Source organism: Lethenteron reissneri, chromosome 45 (assembly GCF_015708825.2).
Source record: "Lethenteron reissneri isolate LAM-NWPU_2019-01 chromosome 45, ASM1570882v1, whole genome shotgun sequence".
NCBI lineage: Eukaryota > Metazoa > Chordata > Hyperoartia > Petromyzontiformes > Petromyzontidae > Lethenteron > Lethenteron reissneri.
The window spans coordinates 8,932,511-8,950,484 of NC_083823.1; the positions used below are offsets into that span (position 1 = coordinate 8,932,511).

Sequence of the window (17,974 nt, forward strand, 5' to 3'; positions counted from 1 at the left end):
CTACCTACACTACACGTGTTTGATAATAAGTACAGTACAGCATATTGATAGAATCCTGCGCAATTATTTATGGAAAGATTCCAAAAGTTATCTGCGCTATGGGTCCGTGTATGATGAATTCCAAACGGATACATTACATGTGACACAATCTTAATTGTGGTTTTAAAACATTGCATACAGCTTTACATTATACCGTATATTTAAATTCGGACATCTGATTTTTATATCGAAAATAAAAAATTACAGATAAACATTATCACCCCGCGCAAATGTGGGGGCCGTTGGCCCCTGGGGTCCCTCCCGCCTGCATCCCCTATTCCGTTCACGTTACCCCACCTCCCTATTACCCGCTACGGTTTCGCCGGCATTCGAACGCGACGCCCCTACTGTTACAGCCTCGCGCCGCGCTCCCACGCTGCGAGCATATATGCGCACATCATCGTCAATCAAACGCCGTGCTCGCAGTATAGCCCTGTGCGGCACGTTACCAATGCGCATCCGTATCCGACACGTAACGAACGTATGCACACACACACACACCGCTCCGTGCACTCCAACTCCACACCGACTACGCAAGTTATGATCGCGCACCTGTATCATACACGTCGTGAACGCGCGCGCACACACATACAGCTCCACACGCGATACCCAACTCTTGCGCTGCTCTGTGCCGCGCTGGCCGCTCACGTTATGATCGCGCACCTGGGGTACGCCGATTACGCACGCCGAGAGCTTACGCATACACCGTGCCACACGCGTTCACACTTATAACACGAGATCACACGAGGCCACGATCAGCTATTAATGATTTATTATCCGCTACCTGGAACTAGATGTTAAATCAGTGAGTCGACGAGGCTGGCCTACGCTGATACCTCTATACCTATTCCCGATTTATCTGCTATGATTCTATTTCACCTCCCCACTCACTGTTTGGCGCCCGCGGAGGTTCGCTGCTCTCTGCGCCAACAGCGTACCTCGATGCGTCGCACGGACGTCCGGGTCGCTGGCTGGAGCTGCTGCTGGTCCGCTGACCTGGAGAGAAGAGAGCGATTTCCCCTTTGCGCTCCCCTATTTATCCTCCCTACCTCAAAGGGATGCTGCGCTGAACAATGGGCTCGTGCACCTCGAGCCCGCGCACGGCGGTTCCGGGCGCTTTTGATATGCTAATCAGTGAGCGGCGTTGGCAGCGTACATCCTAATTACTCCCTTACCCTTCCTAACAATGGGGCCTGCGCGCTCAAGCGTAATGTTCCCAACCCTCCATGACTATGCGCAAGAGCCCATGTGGTCCCGCTATTCATGCTGTCCCCTCCCTCCTCCGCCTGTCTCGTCGACCCGTGGGGGTGTGTGTGGGGGGAAAATGCGCCTCCACCGCGGTGGCCGAATGCCCCATGCCGCGACCACACCATATTAAGGCTGGTCGCAGCGCCGCGGCGCAACGTAGCACGGGGGAGGTCGTCCAATTCCCTGATCGCCGGAAAACGTGAGAGTTAACCCCGATAAGGGTTTCTCGGATAAAAACCGGTCGGCCAGGTAACCTCCCCTTCCAGCTCTATGGGTGGGGGAAAATGCGTGCGGGTGTGTTCATGTGAGGTGAGGTGAGGGGGACGCGGGGTTGTGTGGGGGTCGCTAGCCCCCGAAATCCCTCCCTCGATAATGCTAACGGCCGGGCTAGCATCATCAATCGCCCCCCCGCTGCTAAGCGAACCGCTGCTAAGTTCCTCACCCATGGTGTGGGAGCCGTCGCCCGAGGGTTCCACTCCACCGCGGGTTCGCGTAGCAGGCATGGTTAATTACGTACGCGCACACCCACACACACAGCTCTGTACGGCACTCACTCTTGCGCTTCTCTGCGCCGCGCTGGCCGCTCACGTTACAATCGCGCACCTGGGGTACGCCGATTACGCACGCCGCGAGCTTACGCACACACAGTACCACACGCGTTCCCACACGCAACCCGCGCGCTCAGCTCTGCGCAGCGCTCACTCACGTGGCGAACCACTGTGCACACAGCGCACCCACACGCTCACACTGCACGACAAGATCACGCGAGACCACGCTTCGCTATTAATGATTTATTATATGCCACCTGCGAATTGATGTTGAATCAGTGAGTCGACGAGGCTGGCCTATTCCACTAAACCTGTACCTATTCCCTATTTATCGGCTATGATTCTAATTCCCCTTCTTACTCACTGTTAAGTGTCCACAGCGGTCCGCTGATCCTTGTGTTAACCGCGTGCCTCGGTGCGTCGCACGGACGTCCGGGTCGCTGGCTCGAGCTGCATCTGGTCGCCTGGCGCTGGAGTAAGAGAGCGATTTCCCCTCTGCGCTCCTCTATTTATCCTCCCTACCTCCAAAGGGGATGCTGCGCTGAACAATGGGCTCGTGCACCCCAAGCCCGGGCACGGCAGTCCCCAGGCGCTGTTGATATGCTAATCAGTGTGCTGCGTGCAAGGCGTAAATCCTAATTACTCCCTTACCCTTCCTAACAATGGGGCTTGCGCGCTCAAGCGCAATTATCCCAACCCTCCATGACTATGCGCAACAGCCCCTGTGACCCCGCTATTCATGCTGTCCCGTGCCTCCCCTGCTTGCCCCGTCGACTCGTGGGGGTGTGTGTGGGGGGAAATGCGCCTCAACCGCGGTGGCCGAATGCCCCACGCCGCGACCACACCATATTAAGGCCGGCAGCAGCGCCGCGGTACCACGTAGCACGGGGGAGGTCATCCAATTCCCTGATCGCCGGAAACCGTGAGAATTAATCCCGATAAGGGTCTCTCGGATAAAAACCGGTCGATCAGGTAACCTTCCCTTCCAGCTCTATGGGGGGGGGGGGGGGGGGGGGGGGATGCGTGCGGGTGTGTGCTTATGTGGGGCGGGTGATTGGGGGCAGTGCGGTGGGGGAAGCCGGGCGGCTCGGCAGAGCGGCCCCGTCGCTGTGGCACCACATAGCCCCCCGGGGTGCCAGTCCCCGTCCCGGGTTGACTTGAGCACCTCGCCTGGGTTGCCCCCACGAGGTATCGCCGCGGGGTCCGCGGGATTCGCCCGGCCCTTGTGGTTGGCCTCGGGGGTGGCGGCTCCGTCTCCTGGGGCTCCGGCGGGGGTCTCCTCCTCCATTCCAACGGCTCCCCTCGGCCTCTGGCACCTGCGGGCTGGGGAACAAACTCAGAGGCGGTGGGGTTTAAGGGTCGCCGTCCTCGTCGCCCCCGGCCCCGCCCGGGGCCCCTCGGAGCCCGGGGCTCCGTGGGGCCCATATACTGCGCGAGGCCCCCGGGCACGGGGGGTGGGGGGACCCCGGGGTTTCGGGGTACTTGGACGGCGGGGCTCCCCCCCTCGGGGGCTGCTCGCCACGGCTTCAGTCGGCGGATGTTGACCACCATCTCCCGGCCCCTCTCTCCTCCCTGAATCAGCACCGTCCATGGTGAGATCTGCCGTCTCACAATCCAGGGTCCTCGCCAGTAGGTGGTCAGCTTCCCCACCTGTCCGGCACCGACGCGGGGAGTGTACAGCCACACCTCGGAGCCCGCAGTGTAGAAGGGGGGCTCCATACGGGGTCGGGCGCCCTGCTCTTGCCGCTGGTGCGCGGCCTCTCCGTGCGGGCAGGCTCGGCCCCTGGCCCCTCGCAGGGTCTCCAGCAAGTACTCCACGGGGTGGCTCCCTTCCTCCCGTTGCGGCGGAGGAACACCGAACAGCAGATCTGCGGGCAGGCGAGACTCGCGACCAAACATCATTAGGAACGGGGTCTGTCCTGTAGAGGTGTGAACGGCGGTGGTGTAGGCGAACAGGGCATAGGGAAGGTGTTCGTCCCAGTCCTGTTGATTCGCGGCCGCCATGCGTTTAAGCTTCCCGGCCAGAGTCTGGTTCATCCTCTCTACCATCCTGTTCGCCTGGGGGTGATACGCCGTGGTTCGGTCCTTCTGGATCCCGAACTCTCGGCACAGCGCCTGAAATAGTTCGGCCTCGAATTCACTACCCTGGTCGGTAATGACTCGTTCGGGGATCCCGCACTTAAGTACGTAGTTTTCCACGAAGGCCCGGGCCACTACAAGGGCTGTTTTATCCGGGATAGCCACCGCCACGGGGTAGCGGGTGAAGTATTCCACCGCTACGAGAATATACCGGTTGCCCCGGTGGGATCGTGGAAAGGGCCCCTGCAGGTCGATTCCGACCAACTGATTCGTCCGACTGACTCGGAACGGCCTCAGGGGTACCTGGTACCTCGCCGGCTTTTGCCCACACTGCTGACAGGCCCGGCAGCCCTGCACCCAGGCGGCCACATCTTGTGCCAATTTGGGCCAGAGATACTGGCGACGCAGGGTCTCTCGAGTGCGTCGTTCCCCATCGTGGCCCCCGAGTGGGTGGTCATGCACCAGCCGTAGCAGCTGGGGTCGCACCTGGGCAGGAACACAGATGCACCCCGGCTGGCCGGCCTCGGTTAACTCCCGTACCACTCCGTTCCGCACACACAACCGGGCATACAAACCGCTCCAGGGTCCTGGTAGGGCGCTCTTTTCCTCCCGCAGTGCCGCCTCCACTGCCGCCAGATCCGGATCTCGCTGCTGGGTCTGTCTCAGCTGCTCGTCGTTTAGGCCCGGGAAGGCGCAGCCGACGTCCTCCTAGATCCGTCCGATCGGGTCCCGAGCCGCGGGTCCCGCGCTTGCCGGGCGGTCGACGGGATCCTCAGTGCCACCTGTGAGGGTTTCTGTGGCGCACACTGCACTCTCCCTTGCTGGGGGGGGGTCAGTGGCCGCGGCCTCTCGGGGGTCCGTTGCCTGCCGGCAGCGTCCCCCCGTGAAACACGGGCAGGCCTCCTCCGCCCTCGTCTCGGCGTACACCGTGGGTCGCCTCGACAAGGCGTCCGCGTTTGCATGCGTCCGGCCAGCCCGATACTCGATTTGCAGGTTGTACTCCTGCAACTGCGCCAACCACCGGGCCATCTGCCCCCGCGGCTCCTTGAATGTAAGAAGAAACTGCAGAGCATAATGGTCAGTGCGTGCGCGACATCTCCTGCCGTACAAATACGGCCGGAATTGTTTGCATGCGAAAATCACGGCGTACAACTCTTGGCGGGTCACGCAATAGTTCAGCTCGGCCCCACTCAAGGTCCGGCTGGCGTACGCGATGACTCGTTCCGTCCCATCCTGTACCTGTGACAACACCGCGCCCAGCCCGCTGCTGCAGGCGTCGGTGTCCAAAATAAAATCGGTGGTAAAATCGGGGAAAGCGAGGGTGGGGGCGTGGGTGAGGTGGTCTTTGAGAGTGGTGAAGGCCGTCTGGCAGGCCCCCGTCCACTGGTAGGGGTGCTTAGGGGAGGTGAGTTGGGTGAGGGGGCGTGCAATCTCGCTGAATCCCTTTACAAATCGACGATAATAGGTGGCGAGCCCCAAAAATGATCTGATCTCCGTCAGATTCCTTGGCCGTGGCCACTCCACTACGGCGCGTACCTTCTCCGGATCGGTGCGCACGCCTGCCTCGCTGACGCGATGCCCGAGGTACCCCACCTCGCGTTGTGCGATGTAACACTTACGTGGCTTGAGCTTGAGATGAGCCGCTCGCAGTCGCTGGAACACCTCTCGAAGCCTGGACCAATGCTCAGACAAAGATCTACTGAACACTATCACATCGTCCAAGTAAATCAGGCACTGTTCCCACTGCAAGCCCCGCATCACCAACTCCATCAACCGCTGGAACGTCGCGGGCGCGTTAGTGAGTCCGAACGGCAACACTCGAAACTCAAACAGGCCCATCGGGGTGGTGAATGCTGTTTTTGGCCGATCCTCCTCCGTCATCTCCACCTGCCAGTAACCGGACGCCAGATCGAGGGTGGAAAAATACCGCGCTCCTGCGAGACTGTCGAAGGTGTCGTCGATGCGAGGTATGGGGAAGGCATCGCCGAGCGTGACTGCGTTTAGTTTACGGTAATCGACGCAGAATCGGGTTGACCCATCCTTTTTCGTTACTAGTACCACCGGGGCTGACCAGGGGCTCGCCGAGGGCTGAATTATGTTATCGCGAAGCATGTCCCCAACTGCCTCTTTGATTTGGGCGCGTTCGGGTGCGCCCACTCGGTACGCAGGGAGTTTGATGGGTCGGGCTGCACCGGTGTCAATTTGATGCTTAACAAGGTCGGTCCGACCCACGTCCGAGTCGTGTTCGCTGAACACGTCGGCATACTCCCGCAGTAACTCGCGCAGCCGATCGGCCTCTCCCTTAGGTAAGTCCGCCCATGGTACATGTAACGCGTCGAGCAGGGGAACGACCTCAGCTCGGGGAGTCGGGCCGACTCGCCAGGCCAGGTCCTGCTCACCCTCAGGACGACCGGGGTCCTCAGCCCAGAGTGCGAACACCGAGTCGTTAGAGTGGCGTGCGTGCAGGGGGTGTACTGTGGCTATCGGGGTGCGCCGTCGCAGTATCGCGGGGGTATTGTGGGGGTTAAACATCCGCATAAACAATCGGTCCCCATCTGCGTTTACCAACGTGGCGGAATCCCACAACCCCATACCGTTTTGCCAACTCCGGGTGAGGAGTTAGCATTACCTCCCCTGATGGTCGGAGCGCGGGGTCGGTGGGGGATGTTGCCACCGGCACCAGCATCTCGGTGAGCGGGCCGATGGTGACTGCCGTCGTCAGGATAGCGGCCACAGGTGCAAAGCGGCGGCGCGTCGGTTCTCGTCCCAGGAACGGTATCCGCTCGCCGTTGCTCTCCATGGTGGCGCATCGCTGGCGGGGTTGCACGTTGAGTCCCAGCCGTTCTAAGAGGTCGGTACCTGCGATACACTCGTGACACAACGCACTCGACACGTAGAACTCCTGGGTGCACACCTGACTGCCTATGCGGACCTCTAGGGTGGCTCTCCCCAGCAGCCCCATTCCGGCTCCGCTCGCCGTGTGCAGCGCGCGGTCCGGTGCCTGCAGGTGACGCACGTCGACCCCGATCGCGCTGCAGTGTGCTGCGCTCACGAGCGAGGCCACCGCCCCCGTGTCCAGCAGGATTCGGGTACGCACTCCGTTAACCTCCCCTTCCACCAGCGACGTGGCCCCCGTGATCCCCGCCACCAGCTCCCGCAGCCAGTCGCCAGGAGTCACCGTTTCCGTGGGCGTTGTTGCTGGAACCTGTGTGGAGATCACTCGCTCGCCATTATTCTCACACCTTGTTTGTGTCGGGGCTACGTCGATTTCACCCCCCGGTGGTCCCCTCTCTAAGGGGGCCTTAGTGTTTGACCTTAGCTCTTGTCTAGCTCGGGCGACCTGAGGACAGTCCCTCACTAGATGCCCTCGGCGATCGCACATATAACATGCCCGGGGAGGGGCGGCGGCTCCGTAGCGGGTCCCCTGTCCGCTCCCTCTCCCAGTACGCAGTTGTCCCAAATCGGACTCTAATTGGGACACCCTCCCGGCTAGTCCCCCTACTGTCGAGCGTAGTTCACCCATCTCAGACTGGAGGGTCTTCATATTTTTATTTGCGTCCTCGCGTACCTGGTTTACCTGGCCGGAGACATCCTTTATACCCGTTTGTATACCGGCAACCCATCCCGGGGTTGTCTCGCGGGACACTGGAGGCTCTCTTTCCCGGCCCCTTACCTTCCTCGCGAGCTCCTGTTCCTCCTCCTCGTCTTCCGAGAGCAGGCTCGCAATGGCGCGCTCTCGTCCCAGCCCCCGGAGCTGCGCGCGTTCGCTGTGAATTCTTTCACACTTACGTGCGCGCTCGACAAGGGTGTTAAAGGGAAGACGTGGGCAGCTCATGTCTGGCTGCCACCACGCCGTGCGAGACAGGTACCGCTGGATTTTCTCGGCGGCCAGTTCCTCAATAACATCAGTTGCGTACCCCGGGCGTGCGATCTTTATTAACTCGCGCACATCCTCGGCGTAATCACGTAGATCTTCGCCAGGTTGGCGCCGGCGCGCCTCTAAGGCCGATTTTGCTTCCTCCTCGTCACGCGTGCCAAAGCGCTGATCGAGTCGGTGCATCAGCTCCTCTAGCTGTGTCTGTGCGCTCGCGGGTAACGCTTCTACAAAATCGGCTGCCCGCCCATCAAGATTCATATTAAGTTGACGTACTGCCTGCGCGTCCGTCCATCCATTAATTTCCTTGGCCCCTAAGAGATTGCGGGCGAATGCCTTCCACGAAGGGGCCCCCCGGCCGGTAAATATTAGTCTTATTTTAGCGTGAGGTAACGCGGGGGTCCATCCCACTTCTGACACCAATTTGTGGGGGTCGCTAGCCCCCGAAATCCCTCCCTCGATAATGCTAACGGCCGGGCTAGCATCATCAATCGCCCCCCCGCTGCTAAGCGAACCGCTGCTAAGTTCCTCACCCATGGTGTGGGAGCCGTCGCCCGAGGGTTCCACTCCACCGCGGGTCCGCGTAGCAGGCATGGTTAATTACGTACGCGCACACCCACACACACAGCTCTGTACGGCACTCACTCTTGCGCTTCTCTGCGCCGCGCTGGCCGCTCACGTTACAATCGCGCACCTGGGGTACGCCGATTACGCACGCCGCGAGCTTACGCACACACAGTACCACACGCGTTCCCACACGCAACCCGCGCGCTCAGCTCTGCGCAGCGCTCACTCACGTGGCGAATCACTGTGCACACAGCGCACCCACACGCTCACACTGCACGACAAGATCACGCGAGACCACGCTTCGCTATTAATGATTTATTATATGCCACCTGCGAATTGATGTTGAATCAGTGAGTCGACGAGGCTGGCCTATTCCACTAAACCTGTACCTATTCCCTATTTATCGGCTATGATTCTAATTCCCCTTCTTACTCACTGTTAAGTGTCCACGGCGGTCCGCTGATCCTTGTGTTAACCGCGTGCCTCGGTGCGTCGCACGGACGTCCGGGTCGCTGGCTCGAGCTGCGTCTGGTCGCCTGGCGCTGGAGTAAGAGAGCGATTTCCCCTCTGCGCTCCTCTATTTATCCTCCCTACCTCCAAAGGGGATGCTGCGCTGAACAATGGGCTCGTGCACCCCAAGCCCGCGCACGGCAGTCCCCAGGCGCTGTTGATATGCTAATCAGTGTGCTGCGTGCAAGGCGTAAATCCTAATTACTCCCTTACCCTTCCTAACAATGGGGCTTGCGCGCTCAAGCGCAATTATCCCAACCCTCCATGACTATGCGCAACAGCCCCTGTGACCCCGCTATTCATGCTGTCCCGTGCCTCCCCTGCTTGCCCCGTCGACTCGTGAGGGTGTGTGTGGGGGGAAATGCGCCTCAACCGCGGTGGCCGAATGCCCCACGCCGCGACCACACCATATTAAGGCCGGCAGCAGCGCCGCGGTACCACGTAGCACGGGGGAGGTCATCCAATTCCCTGATCGCCGGAAACCGTGAGAATTAATCCCGATAAGGGTCTCTCGGATAAAAACCGGTCGATCAGGTAACCTTCCCTTCCAGCTCTATGGGGGGGGGGGGGGGGGGGGGGGGGGGATGCGTGCGGGTGTGTGCTTATGTGGGGCGGGTGATTGGGGGCAGTGCGGTGGGGGAAGCCGGGCGGCTCCCTGGCTCGGCAGAGCGGCCCCGTCGCTGTGGCACCACAGTTGGCTCCGTTGCTTGGTGGTGGCGAGGTCGGGGATTTGGGCGCCTGCCGAACGGCTTCGTGGCGGCGGCATCACACAAACGCTCATTGGCATTAGTCCGTACCGCCTTGCACCACGTGGCGGCGTTGCTGGACACACCCGTGGCGTGATAAGTCCTGGACTGAGTTATAAATCGATATTTTCATAAATTATCCGATTTACGGTCAAGTAAAACATATTGCGATGTGGTCACATTTAAAAGCTTCGAAAATGCAAATCGTATGTAATTGTGACTTATTTTCCTCAACCTTGTGTGTCGCTATCCTATATATGTGTAGAGGTGTTATACTGGAAGGAACCACCTGGTTCCACCAGCCCACATGGGATTATTGTGTCCGTCCGTCGTGAATCCAAAAATGGGAGGGGTGGGGCTGGGTGGAGGGGAGGGTGGGGAGGGGCTGGGTGGGGAGGGTTGGACTGAGTGGGGGGTGGGAGGGGTGGGGCTGGGTGGGGTGGGGCTGGTCACCCCGTGGTGCCCTTATAAAACTCAACGTTTAACCTACTCACGCCGGCTTGTGCCCGCCCTCACAGTCGGGCATATTTGCGGAATACACCACGCCGCCGTTGACCCTGGCCATTGACCGAGCAACCCAACGTTCCTACCAGCTCCCTCCGCAGGAATGCGTATCCGCACTCCCCATGTTGTAAGTGGGTAGCATCACTATTGGGTCAACAGGGGGCGGAAGAGTGGGTACGCCGATGTTAAGGGGCTATGGCCAAAGGGGCCAACGGTGATCTCGGGGATAACGGATCCTGGGACACAATCCACAAACCCCGGGCAGGGGGATTGGGGGATGACGTCACCCTTCCAGGACCTGGTGGAAGGTTCTGGAAGGAAGGCGGGGCCGGGGCGGAGCAAGCCCCAGACCTGTATACAAGTCGAACCTCTGAACGATAGAGTCAGTCACCTCCACTCCGAAAACCTGGGCTGAAGATAGGACCCTGGACACCAAGCTCCGTCGTCCTTCTAAGGGCCGGAGCTCAGTGAGGCCAGTGGTCAGGACCCGAAGACCCTGGCACGGTCGACTCAGCCTCGCCTCCCCTATGTCCCAGCCGGAGGATGGGAAATTAGCAGGGTCCCAGTGTTGGGCCCGTGCAGCCCGGAGGCCATACCTCCCCAGGTATCGGATAAAGGGGCCGCTACCCTTTTGTGTTAGGGACCCTGTAGCAAGAGTGTTAATAAATATTGTGTGGCTCAATTGGTGTCTTCCCTGGTTTCTGACCCACTACATATGTAAGCGCGTAGCGATTTGTATATTAAACTCGAGGCGTATACTCACGGACTCTCTCGTATGCCAGTCTTTGATAATAAAAAAAATCCCACAGGCTAATGGCGCCAACGGGACATGACAACCGAAAGAGTTTAATGGAGTCAGACAGCACAAAGGAGGACAATCGCATGAGATGAGACAGGAGAAACCAAACCCGGCGCTACAGATGGCACACGTGATTCAAACGCAACACAAACAGGACAAAATAGTGGGTGCACTCATCCTAGGTGTGTTCTCTCTCCACATGCAATGCGTTCATGCTAACATTGAATGAGGTCACGGACGAGACACCGGGTAACCATGTGCTATACCGGGCGTGGTGACTTGCGAACTGAATGCTCACACACAAAGCTTCTTTGATGCACATTCCACAGGCTACCGAAAACGGTCACAGTGAAGTCAAGACAGTACAAGGACAAACGTGGAAAATCCATGGGGTTGAGGCCAGACTGGCGCGACAAGTCATTCAGACACAATACAAACAGGATACATTCTTTTTCTGTCTCAACATCAGTAAGGCCTGCATCCTCTGTGCAAAACTAGTAGCACACACCTCTATCATTTGCTTCACATTTTCCCTCCCCAAACGGGGAGGTGCACCATTCCCGGAGGTACTGCAATACCGGGTTGATGCGCGGAGTGGACGGAGCAAGCCCCTATTCCATCTCCCTGTCCCAAAAATCAATTTAATATAAGGTACCACAATGTGGTACGTATCAGATATTAAACTGATAAGAACAGATACTACACTTGATCTTAGCCAAAAGGCCGAGAAGCGATAACTAAAAGCTGTCGGTGGTGGGGTACATATACCCACACACACTTTCTCTACGCTATGGGGTCAAACCGTGATTATCAGAAAACAGCTATCGTCACATGTAATACAGCCAATACGCGGAACAATTAAACATTGTAAATAACTTGATGTAAAATTTTGGGACTGGAAATTTGTTTGCATGAAAAATATAAAAGAATGTTGTTGTTATAGAATCCCGCGCAATGGCCTATGGGAATTATGTCATTACGGCCATATCGCCTTGCGCCACCTGGTGGCGTGTTACCCACGTGAGTGTGAATAGACTGATGTTTGTCATCGATTCTCATGTTCAAAATAATTAATCTCAGCGCTTTATATTTTCATGAATTATCCTACCTACACTACACGTGTTTGATAATAAGTACAGTGCAGCATATTGATAGAATCCCGCGCAATTACTTGCCTAAAGTAATCTATGGGTCTTATCATGATGAATTCAAAACGGATACATTACATGTAACACAATCTTAATTGTGGTTTTAAAACATTATATACAGCTTTACATTATACTATACATTTAAATTCGGACATCTGATTTTTATACCGAAAATATATTACACCCCGCGCAAACGCTCATTGGCATTAGTCTGTACCGCCTTGCACCACGTGGCGGCGTTGCTGTACACACCCGTGGGCGTGATACGTGCTGGACTAAGTTACACATCGATCTTTTCATAAATTATCCGATTTACGGTCAAATAAAACATCTTGCGATGCGGCCACACTTAAAAGCTTCGAAGATGCAAATCGTATGTAATTGTGATTTATTTTCGCTATACCAAGGCCGTAGCCATGGAGTCAACATTGGGGGGACCAAATCTTCCAGGGGGTCTGGGGGTTCCCCACCATAAAAATAAAATCGAAATTTGAAAACGAATTTCCTGCCTAAAATATTAAAAAATCACTAACACATAGGATTGAATTTGTATTTATTTTCTACAATGTCTAATAGTGTATTGCATTACGTTCTTGTTTCATTGTATGTAATGGCAGAGATGAGGGATTAATAGAGTACAACCATGACCAGAATCATTTAAACAGAAATCTATTTTATAGCAATATATTGGGGGGCACATTTTGCGCATATTTGAATACTGGGGGGGAGGGGGATGTGTCCCCCCAAATATATATTATAATTACGGCCTTGCGCTATACTACATACGCGTAGCTATTTGTATATTAAACTAGAGGTGTATATTCACGGACTCTCTCGTATGCCAATCTTTGATTTTAAAAAATCCCACAGGCTAATGGCGCCAACGGGACATGTGTTGAGGCTGCTGGCTCACGGGTCCTTGTTGAGGCCGCTGGCCCCCTGGTCCTCCACCGGCAGGGGGCCAGCCAAAGGGTGGCCGCCGTCTCCGGATCCCGCACTCGTGTGAGAACCGCTGCTGCTGAACTCCTCGTTCGCGGGAGAAGGGCTGCCGCCCTCCGGCTCCTCTCCTCGCGCCGCAGTGCCTCGAGTCCGCGAGTCCTGCTTGTGGGGCACGGCTCGGGGCTGGCACACGGCTGCCTGGCCTTCCCGGCCAATCAAATTCGCTTGGGTTTCCCGCCACCGACCGTTGCTTCCAGCGACGTCCGCATCTAGGTTTGCCGCTAAGCTCCTGACCAATCAGAGGGGCTGCCCTGTTTTCCCGCCGTTCGTGGCTCCGCCCTCTACCTGCCTGCCGAGCCGTGTGTGGTGTGTGTGCTTTCTACCCGCGGTGGCTGGGCAGCCCCGTCGTGACCATGTAATTACAACCCAAGTCACAGCGCCACGGTGCGAGTTCGCCTCGGGGGAGATCGCCCAATTCCCTGGCCGCAGGAAACCGTGAAGATTAGTCCCGTGAGAGGGCTTCTGGGTGAAAATCTGTCGGCCAGGTGACCTCCCCTCGGGGCCCTATGTGGGGTGTGTGTTCATGCGGGGGGTTGTGAGGGAAGAGCAGCGTCGGCCCCGTCGCTTGGTGGTGGTGGGGTCGTAGGTGGGGCGCCGGCAGAATGGTTTCGCTGCTGCGGCATCACACATGACAACCGAAAGAGTTGGAGGACAATCGCATGAGGTGAGACAGGAAAGACCAAACCGGCGTTACAGATGGTACACGTGATCCAGGTGCAATACAAACAGGACAGGGTGGTGCACTCATCCTAGGTGTGTTCTCTCTCCACATGCAATGCGCCTCATGTTCGCGCTAATATTGAATGAGGTCACGGACGAGACACCGGGTAACAATATGTTATACCGGTCGTGGTGACTTGCCACCAGTCGCGAACTGAATGCTCACACACAAAGCTTACCGCTTCTGTCATTCGTTAACGTTCTCCCTCCCCAAGCGGGGAGGTGCACCATTCCCGGAGATACTGCAATACCGGGTTGATGCGCGGAGTGGACGGAGCAAGCCCCTATTCCATCTCCCTGTCCCAAAAATCAATTTAATATAAGGTACCACAATGTGGTACGTATCAGATATTAAACTGATAAGAACAGATACTACACTTGATCTTAGCCAAAAGGCCGAGAAGCGATAACTAAAAGCCGTCGGTGGTGGGGTACACATACCCACACATCTTCCCTCTACGCTATGGGTTGAAACCATGATTATCACAAAAAAGCTATCTCACATGTAACATAACCATATGCCATGTATATAAATATCGTAAATATCATTAATAGATTACTTAAAATATATTATTTTTGGTGCGAGAACCGAGCATAACAATTATTACAAACCGGCGCAAAGGCTTATGGGAGTCATGGCAGTGTATATCTACGCTATGGGACGCAACCACTATTTTATTGGTATCACAATAAAGAATACCCGAGATGTTATGACATTCTAAACAACTTTACATACAATACTTGAATTCAAGAAGCTACTTTTTGCTCCGAAATTATTTCATCATAGCAAATTATTAGCATTCCGCTCATGTCAGCACGGTCCATTCCCGCCTTGCGCCACGTGGCGGCGTACAATGCGCACACATCACCACAACGTGCGCTTGGTAATAGAATGTACCGCAATGCGATTAAAATCGCTCCTTTTCGCTACACGTTATTCCACATTCAAGCCCAGCGCATCTTGAGACGTGGTCACATTGAAGGGCTTCAAGTAACAAAAAGATCTCACGTATTGTAGCGACATTTTGTTATGATGTAATGACCTACCCGTCAATTATCGAGTGGTCTATACGATGCTGCTGCTGACCTGTAAGCCTCTCCACGGAAGGTTCGACTCGCTCTTTCTCTGCGGAGTTTCTCTGTTCTCTCCCCCTATTCTGCATGGGTTTCTTCCGGGTCTTCCGATTTCTGCCCATAGCTGAAAAACCCACACAATGTAACTCGTATTGGCCAAACATCCCAATGCTGAGGAATTACCTGCAACTTACTCAATTGGGAATAAGCATAGCTTCATTGCCCCAGACTGTGACAAACCTGGCATGACCCTCCTAAAAAGAAACGTCGAGGCTCGGGTAGGGTGGTAGTAATAATTAATAAGCTGCGTATCTGTAGTGACATTGGGGATGTCACTGTATGGTGCCGGCCCTAGAGGGCCATGGCACGCGATGGACTTGCATCGCGGACAGCAACGCGTGTTACAGAGTGATGCCGGCTTTGCAGGCTTCGGGCGCAGAGGACCAGTCGACCCGGCCGACTAGTCTCCGTGAGGAGCCGGTTTTGACGGAACAATTGCACATTCCCCCCGGGACCTCCAGGATGAGCGGGCCCACCTCCCCTGGGGGTCCGGCATCACAGACTCGCTCAAAGACTCGTTTCCGTGATCCCCGTGCACACACGCTCCCACACTGTCAGTTGCTTGTCGCGCTCGTTGAGTCGTGGCGGTTATTGGCTGATCCTGGCCGCTGTTGAGCTCACGAGCGTCGTGACACGGTGAAGGTGGGAGGTGTTGTGGTTTCGTCTGGGTATACACTTTTCTCTCTGTTGGTTTTGTACATTTGTGGATACTGTAATTTTTGTACAGGTGGGTTGGGGTATTTATTGTTGTTCTTGTTGTTGAGGCACACATTGCGTTTTTATCGCCTTTTACAAACTTGGTCGTTTTGAAGGGGGAGTTGACAGCCTGGACGGCTGAGTGCTACGAAGGAGGGGGGGGGGGTAATGTAGTGACATTGGGATGTCACTGTATGGTGCCCGCCCTAGAGGGCCATGGTGTGGGATGTACCGTAGTTACATCGCGGACAGCATCGTGTGTGTTGCAGTGATGCCGGCTCTAGCAGAGCACGGCGTGCGATGCACTGTCATCGCGTACACCCAGTAGGTTGGTGTAGTACCAGCCCTAGCGGGGCTTGGTGAGCGCTGGGATAGTGATGGCACCACGCATAGCGTGCAGTGCGGGAGAGTGTCAGCCCAGGGACAGGGTTGCCCCAGGCCATGGCACGTGATCCGGAGTGTCCAAAGGGAGGCCCCCAAGTGGGGGGGGGGGCTAGGGGGTGATCACGTGTCCGGGGGAGCTCTCGAGAGGGATCGAGAGCTGGAACGCTCTCGAAGGTGGGCGGGGCCAAGGGCAGAGCCGGCCCCGACCCAAGAGGATATAAGGTGGGTCCCTGGGAGGGACCAGGGTTGCTACGTTCTGCAAGCTGGAAGATCCACGTTTTACATCTGAAGAGGCACCAACACGTGGCCCGGGACCCGAGTCCGGGTCCGGTACATTGTAGCCCTAACTTGGTCACCACCCTAGGCTCTATCTGGTAAAGGGGCAGCTACCCCTTTTGTATATACGTGTTGTGTAATAAATGTGTTGCCTCTGAAGATGAACGTCTGCGACTCAGTTGGACTCACTCCATATCTATCAATCCACACTTAACTGCCCGAGAGCCATGGTTTGGCTACTCCTGACCCAGAACATATCTGTGGCCTGTTGCGAGTGCCACACACACTCTACTCAAATAATGTTTATGGTTGAGAGCCGCTGCGTTACAACAAGCACCACGCAACATGCACACGGTGATATCACAATGTAGAGACGGTACAGTGTTCATCAGCAAATGCTAAAAAGTGTGCACCAGAACATGGAGAGATGAATGGGATGCTCAGAATTACGCGGAGACAAAGAGAGCCCGTGGATCAGGAAACATGCAAATCAGAGATGACATACCGGTCTTCATCTCGCGGTGGATTGTTTGGAGGTGACAATTCAAGCATTGAGAAATGCATAGACTTGTTGAGACAGACTCAAATAAAGTTTGTGTCGAGTCCCATTTCTTTAAAACAAGGTGAATCTACGAGACTGTAGTGAGCGACGTATGTATTGGTATCAATGGCGTAACAACATTATCAGCTTAGGGGGGGTGCGAAAATCGGTCAGGTGGGGTCTCAATATTTGATTTGCCCAAATTTACACAAGCCAAATGTAAATTAAAGCATTTTCATAAAAAATAATTGAAACTGCGTTTCAAATGTGTTCTTTTACATTGTTGTTGAAAATATATCTCATGGTGGTTGTCAATGGGGCCCAACTCATTGCTTTGGCCACCACTGGAGCGGCCAAGGTACCCCGTGCCACTACACTAGTTACCGCTACTGATGTGCACTTATGTATGTTGAACTTCTTTCGCACCGGACGAAGCCAACCTCGCTAATCGGATCTCGCTCAAGTCCACAGCTCGCTGGGCAGCATGCCCTCCTTGGAGTTGAGCGAGGGGTAGAGATTCTCGTCGGCCAGGAAGCAGAGCGGGAACTGCACGAGGAAGCCACGAACTTTCCGCAACTCTTCCGCGGCGAGGCCTGGCTCGGCGGACGCCAGGCCTGGGCTTGCCTGCCACTCGCGCAGCTCTCCGTAGTTGCGCACCTCGTCTGTCGGGAGGCAGCGGAACACCTGGCAACAGTGGGGTTGGAAGTCACGAGAAAGGAAGCTGCCTTCTCGACGAAAAAAAGAACGTTAATTCACGAGTACGCGCGTATTCACGGCATTCTTATAGCCAGGGCTTAATTCGCCACTCGTTATTTTCTGCAATGCTGCTAGGCTGCCTTGGAGTGAGGTTAATCGGTGTGTAATGACACCGATACATATTCTTGCTTGACTAATAGCCTTGATTGTGGACACCAACACTATTCTTTGGGCCCGGACTTCGGTTCTTCATGTACGAACTTCGTCTTCTCTCCAAGCGTCCCTTCCACTTGCGCTATCCTCTTTAATATCACTCAAGCCTCCTTTCTGGAAGGTTCGCTCACTCTATTTACCTCGGCCAATCCCTGTCCTCCTTTTCCAACGGTTGTCAACCGTTTCCCCGACAGTCAACCCTCGTTTCCCGCCTTTTATGTTTAAATTTCTCCTCCAATCAGTTTAATTCTCT

The 17,974-nt window shown here is 55.8% G+C and overlaps 1 protein-coding gene and 2 non-coding genes across 3 annotated transcripts in view; all 3 read right to left on the reverse strand.

Annotated features, from left to right (window-relative positions):
* Positions 1-11,458: 11,458 nt before the first annotated feature.
* Positions 11,459-11,649, reverse strand: LOC133354016 (U2 spliceosomal RNA). Its single transcript, XR_009756523.1, has one exon. It is a non-coding gene; the product is annotated as a U2 spliceosomal RNA (small nuclear RNA).
* Positions 11,462-17,974, reverse strand: part of LOC133353958 (phospholipase D1-like) — a 60,107-nt gene continuing 53,594 nt past the window's right edge. Inside the window, exon 27 of the mRNA XM_061570492.1 lies at positions 11,462-17,496. Within this exon, the coding sequence (XP_061426476.1) occupies positions 17,272-17,496 (225 nt within the window). The 3' untranslated portion in view covers positions 11,462-17,271. The remainder of the gene's footprint in view (positions 17,497-17,974) is intronic.
* LOC133354018 (U2 spliceosomal RNA) lies at positions 13,999-14,189 on the reverse strand. The gene has a single exon (XR_009756525.1). It is a non-coding gene; the product is annotated as a U2 spliceosomal RNA (small nuclear RNA).